This window comes from Zonotrichia leucophrys, chromosome 4 (genome assembly GCF_028769735.1).
Source record: "Zonotrichia leucophrys gambelii isolate GWCS_2022_RI chromosome 4, RI_Zleu_2.0, whole genome shotgun sequence".
In the NCBI taxonomy this organism is placed as follows: Eukaryota; Metazoa; Chordata; class Aves; order Passeriformes; family Passerellidae; genus Zonotrichia; species Zonotrichia leucophrys.
The window spans coordinates 8,305,277-8,327,638 of record NC_088173.1 but is presented as its reverse complement, the minus strand read 5'-3'; the positions used below and the strand labels follow the sequence as shown (position 1 = coordinate 8,327,638).

The following is a 22,362-nucleotide window of genomic DNA, read 5'->3' as shown; positions in this document are numbered from 1 at the left end:
GGGAAGATGGGCCAGAAGGGACAACCCTATGTAAGACAAATTGAACAAAATAGAAAAGGCAGTAAAACTGGTAGGCCAGGAACAGGCATGGTTTAAAAAAGAGGAAGCTGGATAGTAGATTATTTAAATTCTTTTGAGAAGGGAAATATGTGGCTCAAGACAAGCCATGGCAGTGCAGTGTGTGTATTTGTTCAGCAAGCAAGCAAGGTGGGGTGTTCAGAGGCAGCTTGACCTCACAATTTCGAGTGGGATGTTCAGGCTTAAGAAACTGAGGGGCCGGGAGAATCTTTCCTTCTTTGTCCAAATCCATGAAATTTTGAGGAAAATCCCGTGAATGGTACCATAAAATGTGCTGAGTTGAACTAAACACTAGAGCATGCCTACAAACTTCTGCCCATGTCCAATGAAGTAGAAAACAGGCTAGCATTAATAATAGTTACAAGATTCAAGGTAGATAACTGTAAATGTCTGATTTTCAATACTAGAACAGAACTCTTCATTTCCCAGGGACTGCATGCATATTACAGAGATGGGTACAGTCAAGAGACACAAATATTGAGAATTAGGGAATGATATCATTTTTCTGGATGAAGTTGGTATCAGCAGAATCAGACAAGTTATCTGATCCCTTGCACCAAAACTCAAAGACTTGGAAAAGCCATCTTGTTAATTTAACATTTATGGATCTCACTTAGTTTGTCCTTTTCTTGTGAGTTCTTAGAATTGGGTTCTCCCACTTTTGTATGGCTTAATAATACATAAACAGCTCCTCTGTTCTTTCTGTAGTACGATCCAATATGTGGTGGTTATAAAATACGTGCACATGTGCATCTGACATCTGTCAAAACTTGGCCTGCACGCAAGCGGAGGGGCTGCGGGCTGGGCGGCGGGAGGAAACAGTGATGCAGGACCTCAAGCATTCTCGCCCCAAGACTTATTTCAGGGTAGCTAATTTAATTGTTTGTTGTTTAGGAAGACAGAACTCCTTTATTGGTAGAGGGACTTGTTGTTGTGAAGCATACACAAAGGAAATAACAGGGAACAGCTGGCAAAGAGCATTTCTCCAGCTCTGTGATGCTGCTTCTATCCTTGCTTGTTTTCCTGCTCTCCTTTCTTTGCTCTCCTCACATTTCCTTCCCTCAGCTAGTACTTAGAATACTTTTTAGATCATCCTGTCATAACATTTACAAACATTAGTACTTCACACAAGTGCTTTTCTTAATCTGTAAAGTGAGATGAGAAAGAGACAAGGTGGCCAAAGTCATTCTGCAAACCTGGGGTACAACAAGATGTAAAACGTGAAATTAGGACAGAAACACCTCCAAAGTAACTCTACCTGGCCTGTATGACACTGGTGGAAACAATTCTCAAATATTACTTACTTGGCTGCCATTTGTGTACTGTAATGGGGAGGGAGGAGGGAGTTACCCTTTTCATAGCTGTTAGTGCCGAAATCCTCCTGCAGTTGGGCTGTTTTTCATTCCTAGAGCATAAGGCTACTTGTGCTTTATGAAAATCAGCAGGGAATTGTACATTTAACTGCTTGACAACAGGCACTGTCCTCATGTATCAGTGACCGATGCTTTGTTGTAGTATTGCTCAGGATAGGACCCTGTGGGTAAATACTGTATGTCCCAAATCTTGAATCTGAGGCAGGTTCACACATAAATTACTTCTTATCCTCATCTTCTGGAGTATTTAGTGATAAAGGCTGAAGACTATGAGCTGCTCTCTTCCAAGGAGATGGTTCTCCTCAGACCAGCTGCAGATTAGTGAGTGTAGCACTGGGCAGCAGACACCTCTGCCCCAAAATCAACACTGAATTATAGCACTAATGGCTGAATCCTGGCACTGCTTGGTCATGACCTTGATAAGTACCATTAAACATAGAGGGTTTAAGTGATTTTGCACATTGAAGAAGTCCACAGACGGTAAAGTAATAATGCCTGGCTGCTCAGCAAGAAGCAAGTGTCACCTGTTTCTTACATTAGTGACCAGTGAACTCTTGTGCAAATATTGCATACCTACCATCCTGGCAGCAGGTGAATATTTGTAGGCCCTGGGGGACTAATCTAGTATTATGCTGTGAAAGACAGCAAATGCACTATTTAAAACACAATTTTTAAAACACTAGGCATATCAGTCCTTAAGATAAAGGCTATTTATCTTCCTATAGAAGTGTCAGGTGCTTCTAAGAAACCTAAAATGTCTCTGAATAGAGCTTGTAACAGTTGCCTGCTGTAGGTCAGCCTATATTTTAAGATTTGGAGTAGCAAATATATTTTTAGACATTCGGAAATTTCAGTCATTCCTGGGGACACCACTAATGATAAGATGGTAAAGTACTATGGACAGAAAGTTTTATCACTCATTCTCTAACAAATGGAATTAATTTGGTTAAAAAAAAAAAGGAAGCAAATTAATGTACTCAGAGCATTAGGGAACATTTAAGAGTCTAATAACACTATTCTTAGTTTTCCCCTATTCCTACTTTTGGAACCTAAGCTTTGATGAACATAACATACAGTATCATAAAATACGTTCAAAAGACAAATGGAGGGAGAAGCAGATTTCAGTTCTCTTACAACAAAATCTTGTGTTAATCATTACAGTAAGGACAAGCTATCTTCTTGAGAGCAGACTCAGAACTCCAAAGCACTGACTCAGATGGATAAGTTTCTCTCATCTTCCATGCTGTGACTTATCAGATTACTCAACAAGCTCAGGATCCCTAATTCCACCAATACCTGTCTTTGTGTAATCTGTTATTTTTATAGTTCATTCCATTGGCCCTAAAATTATTTCACTTTGACATGCACCACAGTATTAAGTGTCTGGGCACTTTGACCTAATTAATCACATACGGGCTCATATGTGGAAGATAAGTCATTGGGGTGTACAAGGTAGAAGAAATACAGCTTTTTGAATTGCTGATTTCCAAACATTAAATCCAGGCTTAAGTGCTTTTCTCCATCACAGCAACCAGAGCATTTGCATAGATTCCTACCCTATAAAAAAAAACTAATTTAATACTTAAGACCAAGACTAATTTTACTTTTGGGATAACTGCTTATCTGGTTGTAACAGGAAAGCAGTACTACAGGAACAGAAGAGAAGTGTAGGTGCTTAATGCAGTGGAAATATGGCACTACTTTAACTCTTAAGAACAGTGTATGGGTCCATGAAAAGACAGATTCATTATTAGTGGTTCATCAGAATCTCAAGTTAACTATAAACATTTAATTAAACTGGTTTATTTCAGATATTTGTACAGCTGCAAAGAAATTGTACTACGAAGAAATACATCTGGAAGTCTTGGCTTCAGCATCGTAGGAGGTTATGAAGAACATACTGGGAACAAACCATTCTTTATCAAATCCATTGTTGGGGGAACACCAGCATATAACGATGGCAGAATTAGGTAATGATTAATATCTAAAAAAAGTAGCATTTATGTAAGTTCTTCTGGTTAACCTGTGGGAGTTTTAAAAAACATGTTTTCATTAAGGCAGTGGCAGGGACAGGGGAAGGACTCACTGATATAGAAGTAACTCTGGGAGACAAGGAAACAGGACACAAGTATCCTGAAGTTTAACAGATCTGCTTTCATAGCAGAATGTTTTCAGATGTCTAGCAATCTACTAGTATGTGAGTAAGTTAAGTTAAAAGAAGAGTCAATTTGATCTCTGGGGTGGTACAAAGCATGCCAGCACAGACATTCTAAACACCCCAACCAAACACCTTCCCTGCAAACACCAATACACTTGAGGAGAGTAAATGCACAATCATGGCACAAACTTACATCAATTAACAAGGCTTAAAAGGTACAGTTGTTCAGAACACAGATCATTCTAGTACCTAAAGAGGGCCTACAAGAAAGCTGGAAAGGGACTTTTTACAAGGGTATGCAGTGCTAGGACAAGGGACAATGGCTTTAAACTGAAATACAGTAGATTTAGACCAGATATTAAAAAGAAATTATTTAATATGAGGGTGGTGAGGCACTGGAACAGGTTGCCCAGAGTTGTGGATGCCTCCTCCTGATTCAGTGACAGGCTGGCTGGGTCTTTGGGCAACCTGGTCTAGTAGAAGGTGCCCCTGGCCAGAGCAAGGATTGGAACTGGATTATCTTTGAATTCCTTTCAACTGGAGCCCTTCTATGATTCTGTGATGATGAATTACCAGAATGGGTGTCAGAAGAACTATATCATGTTTTCTTTCAAATATGTTGAATTAATTATAAATTTGTAAGAAACCCAAACAAGTGAAATATTTTCACCTGCTTTATCCCCTTAGTCATGAACAGCAGTTAGCCAGAGAAGGAGCCATAATACTCATTTCTACCCCTTCCCCCAGCTTAAGGATGTGCTTTGGCATTTGAAAACATTTAAGATTTAATTGTTGTCTTGCATTTATTTTTTCAGATGCGGTGACATCCTCCTTGCTGTCAATGGCAGGAACACATCAGGAATGATGCATGCCTGCTTGGCAAGGATGCTCAAAGAACTAAAAGGAAAAATTACTCTCACAATTGTGTCCTGGCCTGGCACATTTTTATAAAACAAGTCTTCATGGAGAGTGTGACAAGTATCTTAACATGGGGAAAACGTTTTAAAAAAAAGGAACACCAGTCTTTGCTTTTTTGGGGAGTAAAGTATGTATTTATAAAGAAAAGGTTTGTGAAATTTCAACCTGCATGTCAAGAAAAGTCAAGTTTAGGCAAAGCAGTGACACCTGTCAGAAAATCACTTCAGAGTGATCCAAGCTACAGACTTAAGTCCTTCCTTCCCTGTGTTCTTAAGGGTTTTTTGTTGTTTTTTTATACATACCTATATATCTATTTAATGCATTATAATAATAATAATGGAATTTAAGGAGCAGCAGCTTCTGCTCACCCACTATATTTTGATTTACAAAAAGAAAACCTTGAATAACTAATGGAAATATTTCTTGCAATTTTTCTAGTTGCAATAATCAGGTGAAGGTTTTTATCCAACACATTAATAGCACTTTGATTATGTGTACCTTTTCATGGTAAGCATGAAGCTGGTATTTTCAAGACTTTCAAGTACTGTTTGTTAGTCTGTAAAACTGTGAATGAAATTTCTAAAATAATTAAAAATAATTGTAACTGTGTACTTGTACAGACATTATTTTCATCCAAAACCAAATTACCTCGTTTCCCTGGTTTGTTCTGATTAATTCTATTAAATCTGGGATTTTTATATAGACTATTACTTTTAAGGAAATACACTGCACCCTGCTAATGCCATCAAGTAAGTCTTTTGAATAGCAGTAAAATTTTTGTGGGACTGCCTTATCAATCATACTTGATACTGTTCTGCATGAAGTAAATCTGAAAGTGATGATGGTCCTATATGTCTTTTAAAATAGTCCTTTGTCTTTCTCTGCAAATTACTCATGTTCCACAGCCTTGTTTTTATCTCACAAGCCTACACTGGGAAGAGGATATGTTTGTTAATCTTTATCATGTTAAGGGCAGCTGTTCCCCTAGAACAAAGACTAAAATGAACTCTCTCTTAAGCCACTGAAAGGCAGCAGGGACGATTATCCAGCTTAATTCATCCTTATGCACCCACACAAACCAGACATAATTACCACGTGTATCATCACCATGCTCAGTGTTCCATTCAACTAAGAACAATCGGCACCTTTCCCACTTTCCCTGGTTTTTTTTTTTTTGCTTCACATTATTACAAGGCTTTTGAAGAGCCTGCAGTTCTTGTGTGTCCCTGTAGTAAGGGATGACCTTTCAAAATAAGTCTCCAAAAGCTATGCTAAACCCACACTGTTCCAGATGTTGGGTATATAATAAAATGAATGCACACTGTTTATAAAGTCAGTAAAAGAATGACCTTCCCATTGGCTTATGAAAAAAGGAGACAATTTAATACAAAGAATTTAAGCCCTACTTATATTGTAAGAGCATAAGCCTCTAGATGTAAGATGTTTTCTCACTGTTTTACTGTTTCTTAAAAGACAAAGTCAGTCCAAGAATCTTAACATGAAAAATTCGTTCTTTTATTTTCAAAAAAAAAACCAAAGTAACCTTTGATTTCAAACTAACAGAACAAGATTAAGAGCAAATTATTATAATTCCCAGAAAAATAACAAGATTTATAGTAATCTATTTCTGGCACTAATATATATGCAAGTAGGCAAAAAAAATCACACAAGCCTATTCCACAGGGGCAGCTTCAGTGTTTTCCTGTTCAGGAGCAGGTTCACCACTGGCTTCTTTTCCTTCTTTGCTTCTTTTGGACTTCTTGTGTTTGTGCCTTCTGTGGCTATCCCCTTCTTCACTGTCGTGACGACGTCGGCTGTTACTAAATAGAGAGAAAACATGCCTCAAGCACTTGACACTTCAGGCCCTATTTCATTATAAAGTACCACAAAAACAGCTTCTGCATCTGATCCCAACTCAGAGTTTTTGGATGTCAGTGCAGAACTGAATTTTTCCTGGAATGGAACATACATCTATCCATCCTGTAATTTTTGGGGGAAAAATAGAATGATTTTTCCCATTTGTAACCCATATTCTAATAGCAAGACTTTTAACAACATCATGCACCTATTGGCATTCCTTAAAAATTTGACATTCTTGTTGACCCCATTTTCTGGACTTAACTTTTATTTTTAACTTAAAATGGGTCAGGTAGAACAATTTCTCTCAAGTGACTGCGAGGATTAATTTACTTACTGAGAATGACTATTGAGTTGTTCTGTTCATGCTGCTGAATGTCAGCTTCATTCCACCCCTTTCTGACTCACCATTTTTACCCTTCTTTCCCCAGTGTCCTACTTTCTGTTCACTACTTTCTGTCACTCAATACGAGGTTACCCAGGGTCAGTATTGCTTCTTGTCTGTCCATGTTTCACACGGCAGACTTGTTCCAAGTAGCACATTCAAGTGTTTACAGTCTTTCCACAAAACTCCTGTTTGTTTGGGGTTATTTTAGAAGTTTACTTCTTTTTTTTTTCTTTTTTTTTTTTAACTGGACAAGTCTTTCATATCCTATTAAAAAAAGAGAAATCAAACCTTCGAGATGACTTGTGTCGAGTCTCTTCTTTCTCTCTGTGCCTCCTGTCTCTGTGTCTGTCTTCTTTCTCTCTGCTTGTCCTATGGCGGTCGTAGCCCCTCTCTGCATAGTCTCTGTATCTGTAGCGTTCTTCATCACTGATTCAGAAAGAAGAGATTTTCAGGACAGTAAGACCAAGGAGTATAACAATAACAAGCTAAATCAGGAAAAAATCTTAATATTGGAAAATCTTAATATTGCTTCTGGGTGTCTACATGAGTTCCAGTGCTTAAAGGACAATAAAGTTCTTAATGTTATACACTAGACTTGTGTAGTTAATGCAGTTTTGAAAGGAAATTTTTCATTAAAAATGAAAGAAAAAAGAATACAACAGTGCCCCATTAAGTTTATATAGGAGTTATCAAGCTGTTAGCTTGAACCTGTATCTAACTGTGAAGGAAATACAATCCTACATAAACGTCAGTAATTTTTTTGGATCAGTCTTTGAAACATTCAACACTTATCAGCACACTTTTGGACTATTACACAGTTTGGGTAAATTAAAATTAGATTTTGGTACAGTTATCTACTTCCTTACACTCACTTCAAGAAAAGGAAACACTAAGCACAAAGAGTAAAATATATTAAATGCTTGGGTTGCTTTTGAAATTAATTTTTCACTAGTGCTGTCTCTACTTCTCTCTAGGATTGCCATGAAATGCTGCCCTGCCACAATGTTGGTAAAAACCCGTAAATATCACAGGTTAGACAAGAATTCAAAGGCTTTACTTAAAAACATATTTTTGTATTTTGACTTGATGAAAAGGGCAGTTCTAAGAGTTTACTGAAATCTAAAAAAAAAAAAACAAAAAACCAAGAAAACTCCAAAGTCCATTGTTAGCCAACACAACTCATATGGTACATTAGCATAGCTTAAAAAGGTATGATCATTTCATCATTTCTATAAGAAAATCCTACCCAGCATCATTTAAGAGTACAACTTCAATACAAATAACCTCAGTGTAATTATTTATACATCACATGAAGTCTTTAACCATAGTTTGGGAGATCCCCACCAAGTCCTAAAAAAAGGCACAATGTAACCAGTCTTTCTAAAGCAGTAAAATCAGTAACAATTTAGATACTGTTGACCTAAAGACAGGCAAGTGTTTCTGTCTCTGCCAACACACACCATGAAAGAAATTATCTTCCTGAGGTCCCTGCAGCAGCAGAAGGGATCAGACAGATGACATAGAGACAACAGCTCAAGCCTACTGAGATTTCTCATGTCCTGGAGCACTGAGAACTGAGATCAACCCCATTTTATCTGCCACAACTTGGATCCTCTGGCTATTTCCCAAGTGAGGACATAACATTAATGATTATTACAGCTATGCATGAAAACTCAGTGAGAAGGGGGAACACCTGAAGCAACAGCACTAGTCTTTTTATGAAAACTTGTATGATTACATCATTAAGCAAATGTCAGAAATTAGTAATTTAAGACACTGTAGAGAAACACTAGCCACTCAATAGAGAATTCTGCTTTTTTGAGGGACATGAAAAATAGTCACACATCAAAACAAAGAAAACTACAGCTACAACTACTGAACTCAAAATTATGATTTGCCACTGAGTAATACAACTTCACTGACTTTATAATGCATTTATAACCACAGATCGGAGAGTAATCTAATCGAATCATGAAAAGCACATTTGTGCTCAAATAGCACAAAAACTGAAGTCGGAAGGCATGAGTGGAGGTCAGCAGGACCAAACCCCAGCTGAAGCAGGGCCAGCAGGACCAGCTGACCAGTACCATGTCCAGACAGCTTCAGGCTATCTCCATAGATGGAGACTCCCCAACCTCTCCGTGCAACTGCAGCTCCCTCCCATATCTCATATTGCTTCACAAAACTAATATTTTGATGATCAGTATCTAATTAAAAAGTTAAAATCTGAATGCCTACCACTAACTTCTGATAAGCTTCCCATGAGAAATAGGATGGCTACTTGTAGACTTACAGCCTGGTTTCAAAGAGATCCAAAGCCCTTAATGGTAACTCACACTCTGCATTTGTTCCATTACCCAGTTATTTTAAAACACTCTAGAAAAGGTTAAAAATATTACTGACACTCCCTTTTAAACCTTATTTTGGCAAATTACTAAAGAACCATGACAGCTTGTAAGTGTGTCTGATGAAAATAAACAAATTCTCTAAGTAAAGCAAAAAATCAGTTTGCCAAGACCAGTGCAGTGGGAGCTTTCAGGAACACTCTAATGCTGCTCAATGCTTTTGACCTTTATTGCACACTGATCGTGGAGTCTTGTTCAGTTTGTTGACAACCAGGACACCAAATCCTGTAAAGCTGCAATTCAGCCAGGCAGACCCTCATCTGCTCTTCTCCATGAGATTATTAAGTTCCAGGACTTTAGAAACACAGTTGCTGGGGTTTTTCTGTTTTGTTTTTTTTTTTTTTTTTTTAATTTTTCAAATTGTTGAGGAAGAACCACAATACAGTAACAGATCAATCAAATTCCAATGTCTACATTTTTAGTGGTAACTAATTGACTTGAAACTACCAAAATAAAAACAAAACAAAAAACCCAAACAAACAAAGTCCCAACTTTTGCAGAAGGGAAACAGTCCAAAAATAATGGCATCTTCTCAAGGGGGCAGAGTGAGATGCACTGTAAAAATGCACACTTTTCTCTGAGGATAGCAGGGTAAAAGCAGAACAGAATATAAAGACAGCTGAAAGTTCATTTTTAAACCACATTTTGGTTATAATAGAATAAAAATAATCCTATTTTCCAATAATTTTAAGAAATGTTGTAACAAAACCACACACTATTTTTCTGGAAAATAACTGCTAAAAGTATTGAAAGCCGTAATTTCTGAGCAGTAAAATGATAAACCTGATGCTTACTACAAACTCCACCAAAATACCACTTGATCAAAGTTTAAACAAAGGCAATATAAATAAAAGATATAAATCTGTGCAGTCTTTAAAACAGTTCACCTTCTCTTCCTCACAGTTCCATTAATTTTATTTTCATAAGTGCACAGAATTGAAAATAAACCTTCTTAAGAAATATTATATCTGCATGTTCTTTCTTAAGCCTCTCACACCTCTTCTGTGATTCCCAAACTAACTTATCCCAGTTAAGGGCCTCCCATTTTCTTATACAGCCATGTGGCAACAGCTTTGCTACAGATGGTGGATAATTTAGTCACATAAAAAAGTCGAGGCCTGCTCTTCCCCCTCCTTCACAGATAACTCTGGCAGCAGCACAGAGATTTCTTGAGGCCTGGAAGCTATTAAGGTTCATTTCAAGCACCCTTGAATGACCAGGGCTCTTTCTGGCCTTCAATCAAGCTGTCTGAGAAACAGATGTTTAGATAGGTCTTCAGCCCTCAGAAACTGACCCTGGAACGAAGCACATGCCCACAGGAGAGGACATCACCACACCAGCATACATGGAAAATCCCCCAGCCTGCACCCAGTTTGGGTCTTCAGCTGACAGTCATCATGCAAAAATGTCATCTCTCAACCGCAGAAATGTTGACTCTCAGTGCTCTCCCTTTGGCTTAAAACCATTAGTAAAAACAATCTGCCTAATAGCTAACATATATATTCTGCAAAAATTTAAACTTAACAATGAACACTGAGAAAAAAGCGTCAGACATTTACCCCAAAAAGCTTAGCAGATAACAAACAGAGGAAATTTAGAAAAATCTGGCTAACCAATAGACCTCTGTTCTATGGAGCCATAGTGAGCTCAGCATTAAATGCTTTGTGCTTGAGCACATGAACCACAGAACAGTTGCAGCTTTTTTAAAAAAGCAATTAGAAAGCTGAATAAATTTATCTGACATGACTTTCATCATCTAAATTAAAATTAAAGTTCTTGACCTTGAAATAATAGTTTTAAATAAGAGAGGAGAGATTATTATCCAACCATTTTTAACAACCATATTAATAATTTTAGCAGGTATTTATTACCATTAATTAAGGTCAAATGTTGCAACACATTGCTCTTAGTACCAAACTGGCAACTAAAATTAATTTAGTACTTCTATATATTTTTCTGTAGATTTTTTCTAAAGCTACTGATGTCAAAAAGAGATTAATTTTTCAGATATTCTCAAGACTTAAATCACCTGTAACATGTAAAGCACTATCACCAATTTGGATGTATACTGTCCTTTTTTTCCTGCTTCTGTTTTACATGTGGAAATTTAGAATTAGGGTTTCCAAGAGAAAAGGGCGAAGGTGAGGAAGCCACAGCACCCAGCTCTTTGGAGCATGCAGCAGAACACTAAAGTTGAATGTTGAAGTACCCTGCTTAAGAGAGACAAGTGTTTTGCACAGAGTTCCAGCACGCTGAGGACACTGCACTGACCTGTTGAACGCACTTGAAGACGGACTGTGATCTCGGTCCCTCTCCCTGTCTCTGGTACGGTCCCGATCTCTATCTCGGTCCCGGTCCCGGTCGCGATCCCGATCTCGGGATCTCTCTCTCTCACGTTCCCTATCCTTCTCTCTTCGTGCATAGTAATCCCACTGTTTGCTGGTGTCCAGAAGACTGGACCACGAGGGTGCAGAACCTGCAGGGTGTGGAAAGGTGACTAAAGAAAGAGATGTAGTTATTAGAAAGAGTAAAATCAAATATCATATGGAAACTAATGCATGAAAACACATTTGTCAGTTTCCTCCAATTACATTTTTTAATCTTCCCCTTTCACTTAATGCTAAGCAAACACTGCATTTTTTCCATGATTATTACAAAAGCTTCTGGCACTCATTTAAATACTTCTTATGAGGATATACAAAGCCATACCCCAAAGACTGTCTAAACACTTTTGGGGGGGAAAAAAATTGTGCAAATACTTGCTCAAAGAATCTGATTCTATGTAGTCAAATGGCTTTATTTTTGGGGAACAACAAAACAAAAACAACTGGAAAACAAAACTGCCTTTGAAATTCAAGTGCTCTGAAAATATAGTTCAGAAAAAGGACACTTCCAGCCTTGTAGTTAAATGCTATTATTTTTATCTCTTGTACTTTAAAATCATTGTATTTAAAATACAATGTTAGCTATGAAGTTGTCGTTCAGTAATTTATATTCTATACTATGCTTTGTCATACTTTTCTGATTATGGATGTAAAAGGAGCTTAAGAAATAAATTCACTCTGGGGAGAAGAAATAATGCTCCCACTGGTGCTCTGTAAGATAACATTTATGAATACTCAGCACAAACACTAATACCACTAAAATGTACAGTTTAAGAAAATCAAGCATAGTCTTAATCTAGAAGTGACATGTTAAGATGTTAAGAAGGAAGTCTTAACACTGTCTCCCAACCTTTTTTAGATAGCTAGCAATGGGGAGAAGGAATGCTTCTCCACTGCTTTTTGCCAACGTCAGTGTAATACAGAACTGCTGTATTTAATGCCCCAATTGTTCTGTCCTGCCCTCCCTCGCCAGAAGTCCCGTGAACGCACCCTGTAAAGGAAAAACAAGGGCTGAGTATTTAGCTGGAAACAGCACTCTCTAGCGGACTTACAGTACTGAGGACTTCTCCCTTTCTGCTTATCTGCCTTGCTAGCTTTCCTAACTTTCAATAAATCGTTTGTTTTGAGCTCCACTTCATCATCTATAACACGAGAACAATATTTACTTGACTTCATGGTGTCACAAAGAGATTAACAGTACAATTAACATAAATATCTACTGAACAATGTAAAATGTGTTACTGGTGCTGTATTTAATACTGTAGGGTTATAAAACCAGTGGCTTCTGCTGACAGCTAAGTTCAGACTGCCTTGCCTGTAATGTCTGGGTATGCCTGCCCCAGAAAGCTTTGGCAGAAGCTTAAGAGAGCAGTTTGCCAAGCGTCCAGAGGAGGAATACAAAAGACCTTTAGAGCAGGCAGTGTAGCACGAAAAAAACACTTCATTGTTAAAATACATTTACAATTAAAAGTATTACAATTCCTTAAAAAAAACATTTATACAAGGTTTTGCCTCTAATAAAATGCTTGACACTGTTTAACTTCAGGTCTACAAGCAAAATGAAGGGTTAACAGATAAAAATGTCCTATTATAATATTATGCTGCTCATTATGCTGCCAAGACCTGAAATTCATTGAAGGAAAGCAGCCAGAAATAGCAAAAAATCCAGCTGGACTTAAAAGACTGCTAATTTCCTTGACTTGCCACTATGTCAACAACACACGTATGGTACGAGACACTGGCTGTCAGTGTATTCTGATCTAAAGTTTAAACTTAAACTTGACTTTAAATGTATACTACAAACCAATTATTAATGGTAGTACAAACTTTTACAGTAAATTTTGGGATACTCCATCACATCTTGAGTAACTCTCATCAGACAGAAGTATTTCTCCCCAGTAACATGAGATAAAAGACTTATTTGACACACTACACATTTTTATATCTAGATTTTCACCAGGAATTATTCACAACACACAAGAAGTTTACTTTCTAGTATGAACTGGTGTTCTGCTTTTACTACATTGAATAAAATAATTTGTCACATCTGTTATTTCTACATGGATTATTCCAATAACTTCTACAAGAAGGAAGACATTTCAAAAACTCTGATTTTAACTCTGATTTTATTTTTCAAACAGAAGGAGAGCTTTGAATAATTACTAGTTTTGGAGACATGAGCCCAGTTTTGGAGCTACTTTAAAAACTTAAAGCTTCACGGCATAAAGCAAACTATTTAATACTTCTTGCTTGTGCCTCAAAAAATACTGACTCTTAAACTGTTTCTGTAATGCTAAATGTCTTGCAAGTCTAAGATTTAAAAAACATTTAGAGCACAGACCAGAGAACTACTTGAGGAAAAAGCAAACAAGCTTAGAAGGCACTTCCATGGCTGATCAAAGGCAGCTCAAGCAAAGCCAAAGATATGATGGCAGACGTAGCACTGAATTGTGAAAGGATTTAAGTGCAAGTGGACTAAACCACATTGATATGGTGGAAGAGCACAAAAACAAAACAGACATTCTTGAAGTTATAAGTTATTACTTTACCATGTAACCTTCCTAAAGGGTCTGCAATGGGAAACCCAACTGACAGCAAGACATCAAATACATCAAAGTCTGAGCTGAGGAATTTGGATAGGCAGAAGAAGGGCTAGCATCTTAATCAAGACTGCTACTTTTTGCAATGTGTTCCATTTGCACATCTTCCCCTGCAATTTTGACAAAGCTAGGAAATGCACAGACTGTCCAAGAAGACAACAGGTTGGAGATTCAGTGCTATCATCCAAAGCAACTATTAAATAAATATACCTAGTGATTGTAAATTGCAGTGATATCTGCACCCAGCTGCGCTGTGGAGCTTCAATGTCCCCAGGTTCTGATTCACAGAGAGCACTGCTGAACACTGACCAGTGATCACACTGCACTACAGGGACTGTGACAGGATGATGCTGACTAGGAAAACATTTCTCACTAAGAGATGAGCAACAGTGATAAAATGCCACTGAGTCTCTACAGATTCAAAAATCCCTATGACACAGACAGCTTTGAGACAGATAATTGCTTTGTGCAGCAAATATGAAAGCTTTTCCTGCAACAGGGATACAAGACACACTGGAAGCACACTGGGAAGATAGCAGTGGACTGTGCTCCTTGGTCTCCATAATCATATAAAGGAAAACAATATTTTAATCCTGCTGATGAAGTTAAAATTCAATGTTGGCAAGATCAAGGTAACAGTCATCCTTTAGGACTGGTGCTGAAACAACACATGCATGCCATCCATCTGCTCTAAAGGTCAACATGAAACTTGGAAATATTCTTATGTCCCTGACAATATCTGACAGAATAGAAAATTCTAACAAAAGAGACACCAAAGTGAAAAACACTCTACTCTGGAGACTATGTAATAGATGCCACATACATACATTAGTATGTGTTAGTAGACTGCCTTCCTTATGATACTCTGTATGGCTTTAGTAGTACATCTCAGGTTTTACCTTTTTGCTAAAACACAATTAAATTACTGCTAAAAAAGAAGTGTGTGTAAAGCCGATGTTTATGAATTCTTTTCCAAGAATTCTTGAAAACACAACAAGCTTCCAATGCATGAAAGCAAACATTTGGTAACTGATGAGGATCCTTACAATGCCAAAAGTACTGCTTGTTACTCCATGAACTGCTACAACTGCAAGAAATTGTGAGCCATTACAAAATGTCATTTTGTATATCCATGCTTAAAACTTCAGAACATTTGGGAAAGAGATTTGCTGAATATTTGATCTGTGCTGAACATCACAGATCCCAGAAACAGACAAAACTTCCCCTCCAATTTCTCCTCTCACCAGCTAGGGTTCAAGGGAACAAGGAGCAAGGCAACAGAATTTAGCTGAAAGAAAAGGCACCAGGCATGGGGCAGGATGGCAGATGTACTGAAGGCAGAGGTAGTGACTGTCAACATGCAAGGTCCTGCATTAGGGTGAGGGCAGTCCTCAATGTCGGTACAAACTGGTGATGAACTGATTCAAAGCAATCCTGCAGGGAAGGGCCTGGGGATACTGGTGGGCAAAAATTAAAACTCACACGAGCCAGCAGTGTGAGTTTGCAGCCCAGGAAGCCACTTGTATCCTAGCTGCATCAAAAGGAGGAGTGGCCAGCAGGTTGGTGGGAGGTGGTTCTTTGTGTGCTCTCATGAGGTTCCATCTGGAGTATTGCATCCAGCTCTTGGGACCCCAGTACAACAAAGATATGTTATAGCAGGTCCAGAGGAGGGCCATGAAAAATTATCAGAGAGCTGTGTTGTTCAGGTTGTTCAGGTTGTTCATCCTGGAGGAGGAAAGGCTCCAGGCACACCTTACTGCAGCTTTTCAATACTGCAAAGGGACTTACAAGAAATAAAGATGGAGAGAGACCTTTGGCCAGGGCCTGTAGTGACAGGACAAGGGGCCAAGGTTTTACTCAGAGAAATGGAAGGTTTAGATTGGACATGAGAGAGACATTCTTTATGATGATGGTGGTGGGGCACGGGTTGCCCAGAGAAGTTGTGGATGCCCAACCATTAGAAAGAAGTGTTCAAGGCCAGGTTGGACAGGACTTTGAGCAAACTCATCTAGTGAAAGGTATTCTTGCCCATGGCAGGGAGGCTTGAGATAGATAATCTCTGATGATTTCTTCTAACCCAAATAATTTCATAATTCTATCTACTTCATCTTCTTATTTTCTCCTCTGAGTCAAGAAGCTAGGTAACAGCTCTAAACTCAGCATACATTCTGTGGATGCCCATTTGGTGGCACATGATGAAGCTTTCATTTTAGTTCACTCTTGTATCACTTTTATGGAAAAAAACATGAAGTCAAATCCAGCATCAGATATTTCCCCCCAATAACAGTAATTAAAAAAAAAAGACAAAAAAAAAAAAAGACAGACTTTATAATAGTATAGCTGAAAGTTATAGTGTCTTGGACAAATGGTTTTTCAAACAAGATGTACATCATCATGATTTCTGAATGACTGCTCTTAGTAATTAAAATTCTGATGATATGTCAACAGTACTTGTTCTCCTGTTTTAAAGCCTTGAAAAATTCTCCCTGATTTGCAGTCCATATTATGGTATATAATGCTTCAAAATCACAGTTCTGCAAAAGCAGCAGGAAAAGATATCCAGTGTATAAATTAATAAGCAAAACAATAGTATTTACTAATAGTACTTAAATTTGCAACAGCATGTATCTATTTACAATGGTCAGTAATGAGGTTTAATAATGAAATAGTGATAGGACCTGTTTAGTTGTCTAGCTAAAATCCTCATAAGTGTATCAAACAATTTGGTATCACACTGGTCAAAATTTCCAAAGCCAGCAAGCTTGCTTACTTACCACTGCCATATGAAAATGCACGAACAGGACGACCATCATAGCCAGAAGAATGCCCACTGTGGAATGTATGTGCAAAACCAGTTTCAGCATGTTAAAGATGCATGTTAAACCTCAGCTTTAGCAACAAAGCTACCTCCTTCAATAAACAGCTACATACATATAATACATATTATATACAATATATACAATCAGAAGCATCACTCATCCACAGCAACTGTCAGTACAAAGTAATAAATTTACTTAAATGCACATATGATGTATTAAGTTAGGATTTGTTCTCAATTAAATCATACAAAGATTTTCTCAGAGATTTTCCATCATCCTCCTGTATCACGTATTTTAACAGAATTTTCAACTTCAAAATAACAGATATGTGCATATAAATATGGTATTGAAAAATCCCTAGCCTAACAGGTTAGGCCTGTTACAACCGAACACTTAGAACAGAATATAAATACAAATTTGGATTCTGTGGAACTCTGGCATTTCTTATAGTTTAAGAGGGCCTAAATCTGTGCTCAAATTTTTGTGTAACATCTATTAAAAAGGCTATGATAACTGAAAAGTATACAGATCACATAAACAAGCCTTCAGACTACTAAAGAATACTTTATTTATCATTCCCTTAGGTCTTGGCATTGATTTACTATCAAAACTGTAATGAATTTGGTATTTTGATACTGTGTCATAACTAAACTAATAAGTGGCTAAGTAACCTACTCAGAATATGCTGAAAGGTGAGACTAGTAACATTTCTGTGAAATTACTGCAAAAATCTGAAGCTGTCTCCCCTTTCCCAGATGTAAATCCATAAAACAATGGGCAATGCAAGAGTATTATTCATTTATTTCATTTACAGAATACTGATAGATTGCTTAGTAAGGTTTCACAGAGATAATCACCTGTCTATTGTGGGTATGAGGGAAGGTGGAGGACCGCCAGGTGGTGGTGGAAAACCTGTAACAATAAATTAGATAAGGAGGGGAAAAAGTAAAAATCTATCACCCATAAACACATAAAAGAACTAGGCTAAGCATACCATGGCAAACAAATCCCAGAGAGAACAATGAAAAACTGTTTCCACATAAATGGGTTTTATTTTGTAAGACTAAGAACTACTTTTCAGCTTGACAAAGGCAAAATATGAACCATATATTATCAGTGCTTCAAGTTAAAACTTTATCATTCTTAAAAATACGGTGATATAAAAGCATGGGCAAATTCTAACAACACTTAATAATAAACAACAATCCAAACTATTTACTGCATAGCTGAGAAAAAAATACTTTAAAGAAAAGAAGGAAATATACATCTAGAAAACTGTCTGATTAGGTCCACTAGTCAACAGTATTTTCATACAATTTCTCTCCTGCTCAGCATCAAAATAACTGAGCCTAAATATGCACATATAGTTTAGTATGCACAACTCTTTATCTGTAAAGTTGAACAAAGCTGGTAAGTTGCACATCAGTTAAGTTTTCATCTCTTAACCAAACGTGGAAAAAAAATCTAAGCAAATTTACCTGGTGGTGGCACTGTTATTGGTATACCTAAAAAGACAACAAATATCAGTTATAGTAATAGTTTCTTATCTGTAGATCTGAAACCAGACTGAACTTTCACTGCATACATGATCAAGAAGAATGTCAAAATATTTTCTGTGTCCTCAGGTCAAGATGTCACATTAATACTGATAAAATTTTATACAAGCCTTGTGAAATCCAGCTTTTGGTTTAAATTCCTATTCTTTAAGATCTTATTTATTAAGAGGCAAAACCAGTGTAGAGTGACTCTGGGCCTCAAGGTTAAAATTAAATTAATAATTCTAAAAAGCTTAATATAGAGAAGGAAAGCAACATCCCATAGACTACATTTGCTTTGTTTTACATTCCATGGAAGGAAATGCAATTGGCCTCCGACCTTCAATAGCTTGGCACAGGAAACAGTAGGTCCACATGAACAAAGAATTCAGGCAGCAGTAAGCAATACAGATGTCTGAGTCAATGCTATGACACTGCAGTTCATCATTCATTTGCTACGTGGAGGGAAAAAGATTGGTTTTTTCTCTATTTTCTTGTAGCTATCTGAGAAAGGAGTAGCCTTTAACAGAAACATGTGCAAGAATTACTCTAACCTGATTTTCAGATCTAGCTAAGCTGTTATGAATCTAACTAAAAGCTGAGAAAATTGTTTCCAACCAAATTAGCTGACTTAACAAAATAAACTGCATCAACACATAACCATACCTTACTGATTATGAAAGGAAGATTACAAGGTAAAAATAATTTGTAACTTTAAAGGTTCTTATCTTCCCATGCTTTGCAAAGAACTAGCTTTACCTGAACTAAACACATTACACTGCTATATAATAAACTGGGCTAAAACAATACTGGCAGAAAATAGACTACTTCACCAGGAACAAAGCACTTTCAGTTATCAACAATTCTGCTTCCATTAAAAAGTATGTATGTTCAATCTAACAGCTCATGGCAAAACTTTGGGAAGGGAGTGAACAGAAAACTCTGGCAAGTGCTTTCATCAGCGTTGACATAACTGCATAAACATTCACACAGAATAGTACTGGCCACATGACAAAATTTACATATATCTCATTAGTTCAACATTAAAATTAAAAGATTATTGTATGGCAGCAACATTTTACTAAATCTATGTATTAATAATGTCTAGAAATGCCAACTGCTCCCAGACTGACTTGAAAGAAGGACAGAATGAAGGAATATGCAAGCAGAGGAACAGAGATCAATATCAAAGTTCACTAATTGTTGGCAATTTCTCTGACAGTAATTCCTAACAGCATTAATCCTATAGGATTAAACACATGGTGGAATATAATTGAGGCTTCTGTCCGATCTGGAAGATTTAAAATCAGATCTCTTAGCCAAAATGCAAATCAGTGAACTCCAACAGCCAAATTTCTGAACTACATGAGCCATTTTCTCTCCACCAGCATGCAAGCTTTCTAATGTGCACTACAGTTGTTAAGAACAATGGGTACCACACCACAAAATTTTTGACAGTGTAACATTTAAAAGACCAAACAGTCCTGATGAAAATTCCTGAAAGAAAGTCAAGATTAAGAACTCAAACTGTTGCCAAAGTGTTTACTATTAATCTTTTTGGTTAATTGTTCTAATTAATAGATCCTTCATAAGCCTAACACATAGAAAAAATATATATAATAAATAAATGTTAAGCATGTATATATTATATAATAAATAATAATATATAATTGCTATAAGAACATAAGCTAGAAAAATACCAGAAATTCTCTCAAAGTGACTTATTAGCTCCACCTTACACCACAAAAGATTTCAACTGCTGCCCTAAAACAGTATATTGTTAGCACTGCAAATAGCACTCAGCACTATCCAGACAACTGCCTGGAAATCCATCAGCTAACTCCTCTCTACAAAAAGGAAAAAGTTTGTATTAAACAATTAATGTATTCCTCACTTACAAGAATGTTATCTTGTAGAGAATTAAAAGTAAAAATATCACAAGACTAAAAGACAAATGAAAAATTTCATTTAACAAGCATTCAAACAAAATTAAGACAGACTGAATTCACCTAATATCCAGAGACCAAATGTCCAAATAATTTTAATGAACTGGTGAATCTAGGGTATTACACAAAAAAACCCATAAGCATACTTTCCCACAAAAACCTTTAAGAACTCTTAAAGAATCATGATTAATGCTTATATAATTTTAAAACAGAAGCTATTTTACTCTATGGTATCAAAAAGGATGAAAGATTCTATGTGCCAAATTGACAAAAAATCTAAAAAAATATCTAAATAAATGTTTTTCCTCACTAATACACAAATACGACACAAAACAAGAAAAGCATCATAAGCTTCAGTTAACGGAAAAGAAATAATTTCTTAACTCTTCACTCCTTTGCCTTCTAAGTGCATGAATATGTACCTGCAGTGTCACCAGCCAATTACTACTTCTGAGAAAAGACACTGAAATATTTTGTCATTTCTTGCAATGAAGAGACTGCACTGTACAAATGCAACAATGTGGCTTAGTATCAACTTTGTCATGTCCCTACAACATCATTGTGCTGCCATAAAGACACATCCAGCATAAACCTAAATACTCAGAGTTGTGTGCCAAAAGCAACTCAAATGTCATCAGTGCACCATTTTACCTACCATGCTCAAAACTGCCTTCAGAACATTGTATACCATCCTACTAGGTCAGGGCTGGTGAGTATTTACAGAAAATCAAGTATGTTTTACTAAAGGAAAGCAATGCCACACGTGCTCTGCTTGTGGAGCAAGGAATCAAACATGAACAACACAGCCAGAGTTTAACAACATACTGTAAATTAGCTGAACTGTGCACTAGCCCTCAGAAATGTAATATATTTCAACTTAGTTCTCTTGCCATAGGCTAAATTAGGTCAAATTTTCTGTATCAAAAGATTAGAAGCACACACTTAGGAGGCCAAGCCTGAGCAGTCATACCAAAGCCTGGCACACATTGCAAAGTTATGCAACAGAAGTTCAGTATTTCAGAGAAATTTCTTTTTTCTTAAATCACAAATGCATGTCACATTTTTAACTACAGACAAACCAATACACATAAACAAACTTTTAAAGCCTTGCTAACAAGCATACATATTTTGCTTTAGATGAAAATTACACCAACATAGCAATAAACCTAGCAAACAGAAACTAACACATATTTTGCTATAGCCACTCATCTCCTAGGACTATTTGAGAATTTTCTACATTTGGTGCTCTAAATTGTTCCAGCACTTGCTCCTCAAAAAGATTTGAATCACAAGAGTGAATGAATACAGAACAAGAGACATAACTTCAAAGCAAGATCCTTTTTCAAAGGCGCTTTTGGAGGATGTTTTATATTTGGAATACTTAAATTTTCTGGCAAGTAGTTCCAGTTTAATATTGGGTAAGTGTAGTTTTTTTACTCCTACTCCAGTGAACCAAGGAGGGATGGTAGAACCTATTTTTGGAACAGCTTTGATGATAAAGAGCTGGCAACAGCACAATTAAAACACAGGCCTGAGGAAACTAAATCCACAGCTCTTAATCATTATTTTCGAATCTACTTGAAGTACTGAAGGATGTTCCAGAAGACCTTCTGAACAAGCCTGTGTCATAAACCTGCCTGTAAACCATGAGACTAAAGCCAAACCTGCTGGCTTGATCAGCAACACATGTGGATTTCTTTCACCTTTAAAATCTCAACAGGTGAGGGGTTTCATAAGAACAGCCCAGTACCTGTGACACCCCTGCACCAAGTGCATCTGTGTCTGTGAGAGGGGTTCTCATGTTTTTCATAATATACAACTTGGAACACCTTTTCTGAAACCAATTACAATTAAAATAATTACTTTCTAAAAAGTTGCAATGCATTACATATATTGTTTTA

At 36.9% G+C, this 22,362-nt stretch overlaps 2 protein-coding genes across 9 annotated transcripts in view; one reads left to right on the top strand and one right to left on the bottom strand.

The window, feature by feature from the left end:
• LNX1 (ligand of numb-protein X 1) overlaps positions 1-7,357 on the top strand; it is a 121,830-nt gene extending 114,473 nt beyond the window's left edge. For all 7 annotated transcript variants that reach the window (XM_064710399.1, XM_064710397.1, XM_064710398.1 and 4 more), the window contains 2 exons: positions 3,263-3,421; positions 4,425-7,357. In XM_064710399.1, coding sequence (XP_064566469.1) covers positions 3,263-3,421; positions 4,425-4,560 — 295 coding nt within the window. In that variant the 3' untranslated portion in view covers positions 4,561-7,357. The remainder of the gene's footprint in view (positions 1-3,262; positions 3,422-4,424) is intronic.
• FIP1L1 (factor interacting with PAPOLA and CPSF1) overlaps positions 6,200-22,362 on the bottom strand; it is a 36,967-nt gene continuing 20,804 nt past the window's right edge. For both annotated transcript variants that reach the window (XM_064710401.1, XM_064710402.1), the window contains 6 exons: positions 18,459-18,485; positions 17,838-17,892; positions 16,936-16,991; positions 11,449-11,674; positions 7,061-7,198; positions 6,200-6,347 (listed from right to left, as the gene is read on the bottom strand). In XM_064710401.1, the coding sequence (XP_064566471.1) occupies positions 6,200-6,347; positions 7,061-7,198; positions 11,449-11,674; positions 16,936-16,991; positions 17,838-17,892; positions 18,459-18,485 (650 nt within the window). The remainder of the gene's footprint in view (positions 6,348-7,060; positions 7,199-11,448; positions 11,675-16,935; positions 16,992-17,837; positions 17,893-18,458; positions 18,486-22,362) is intronic.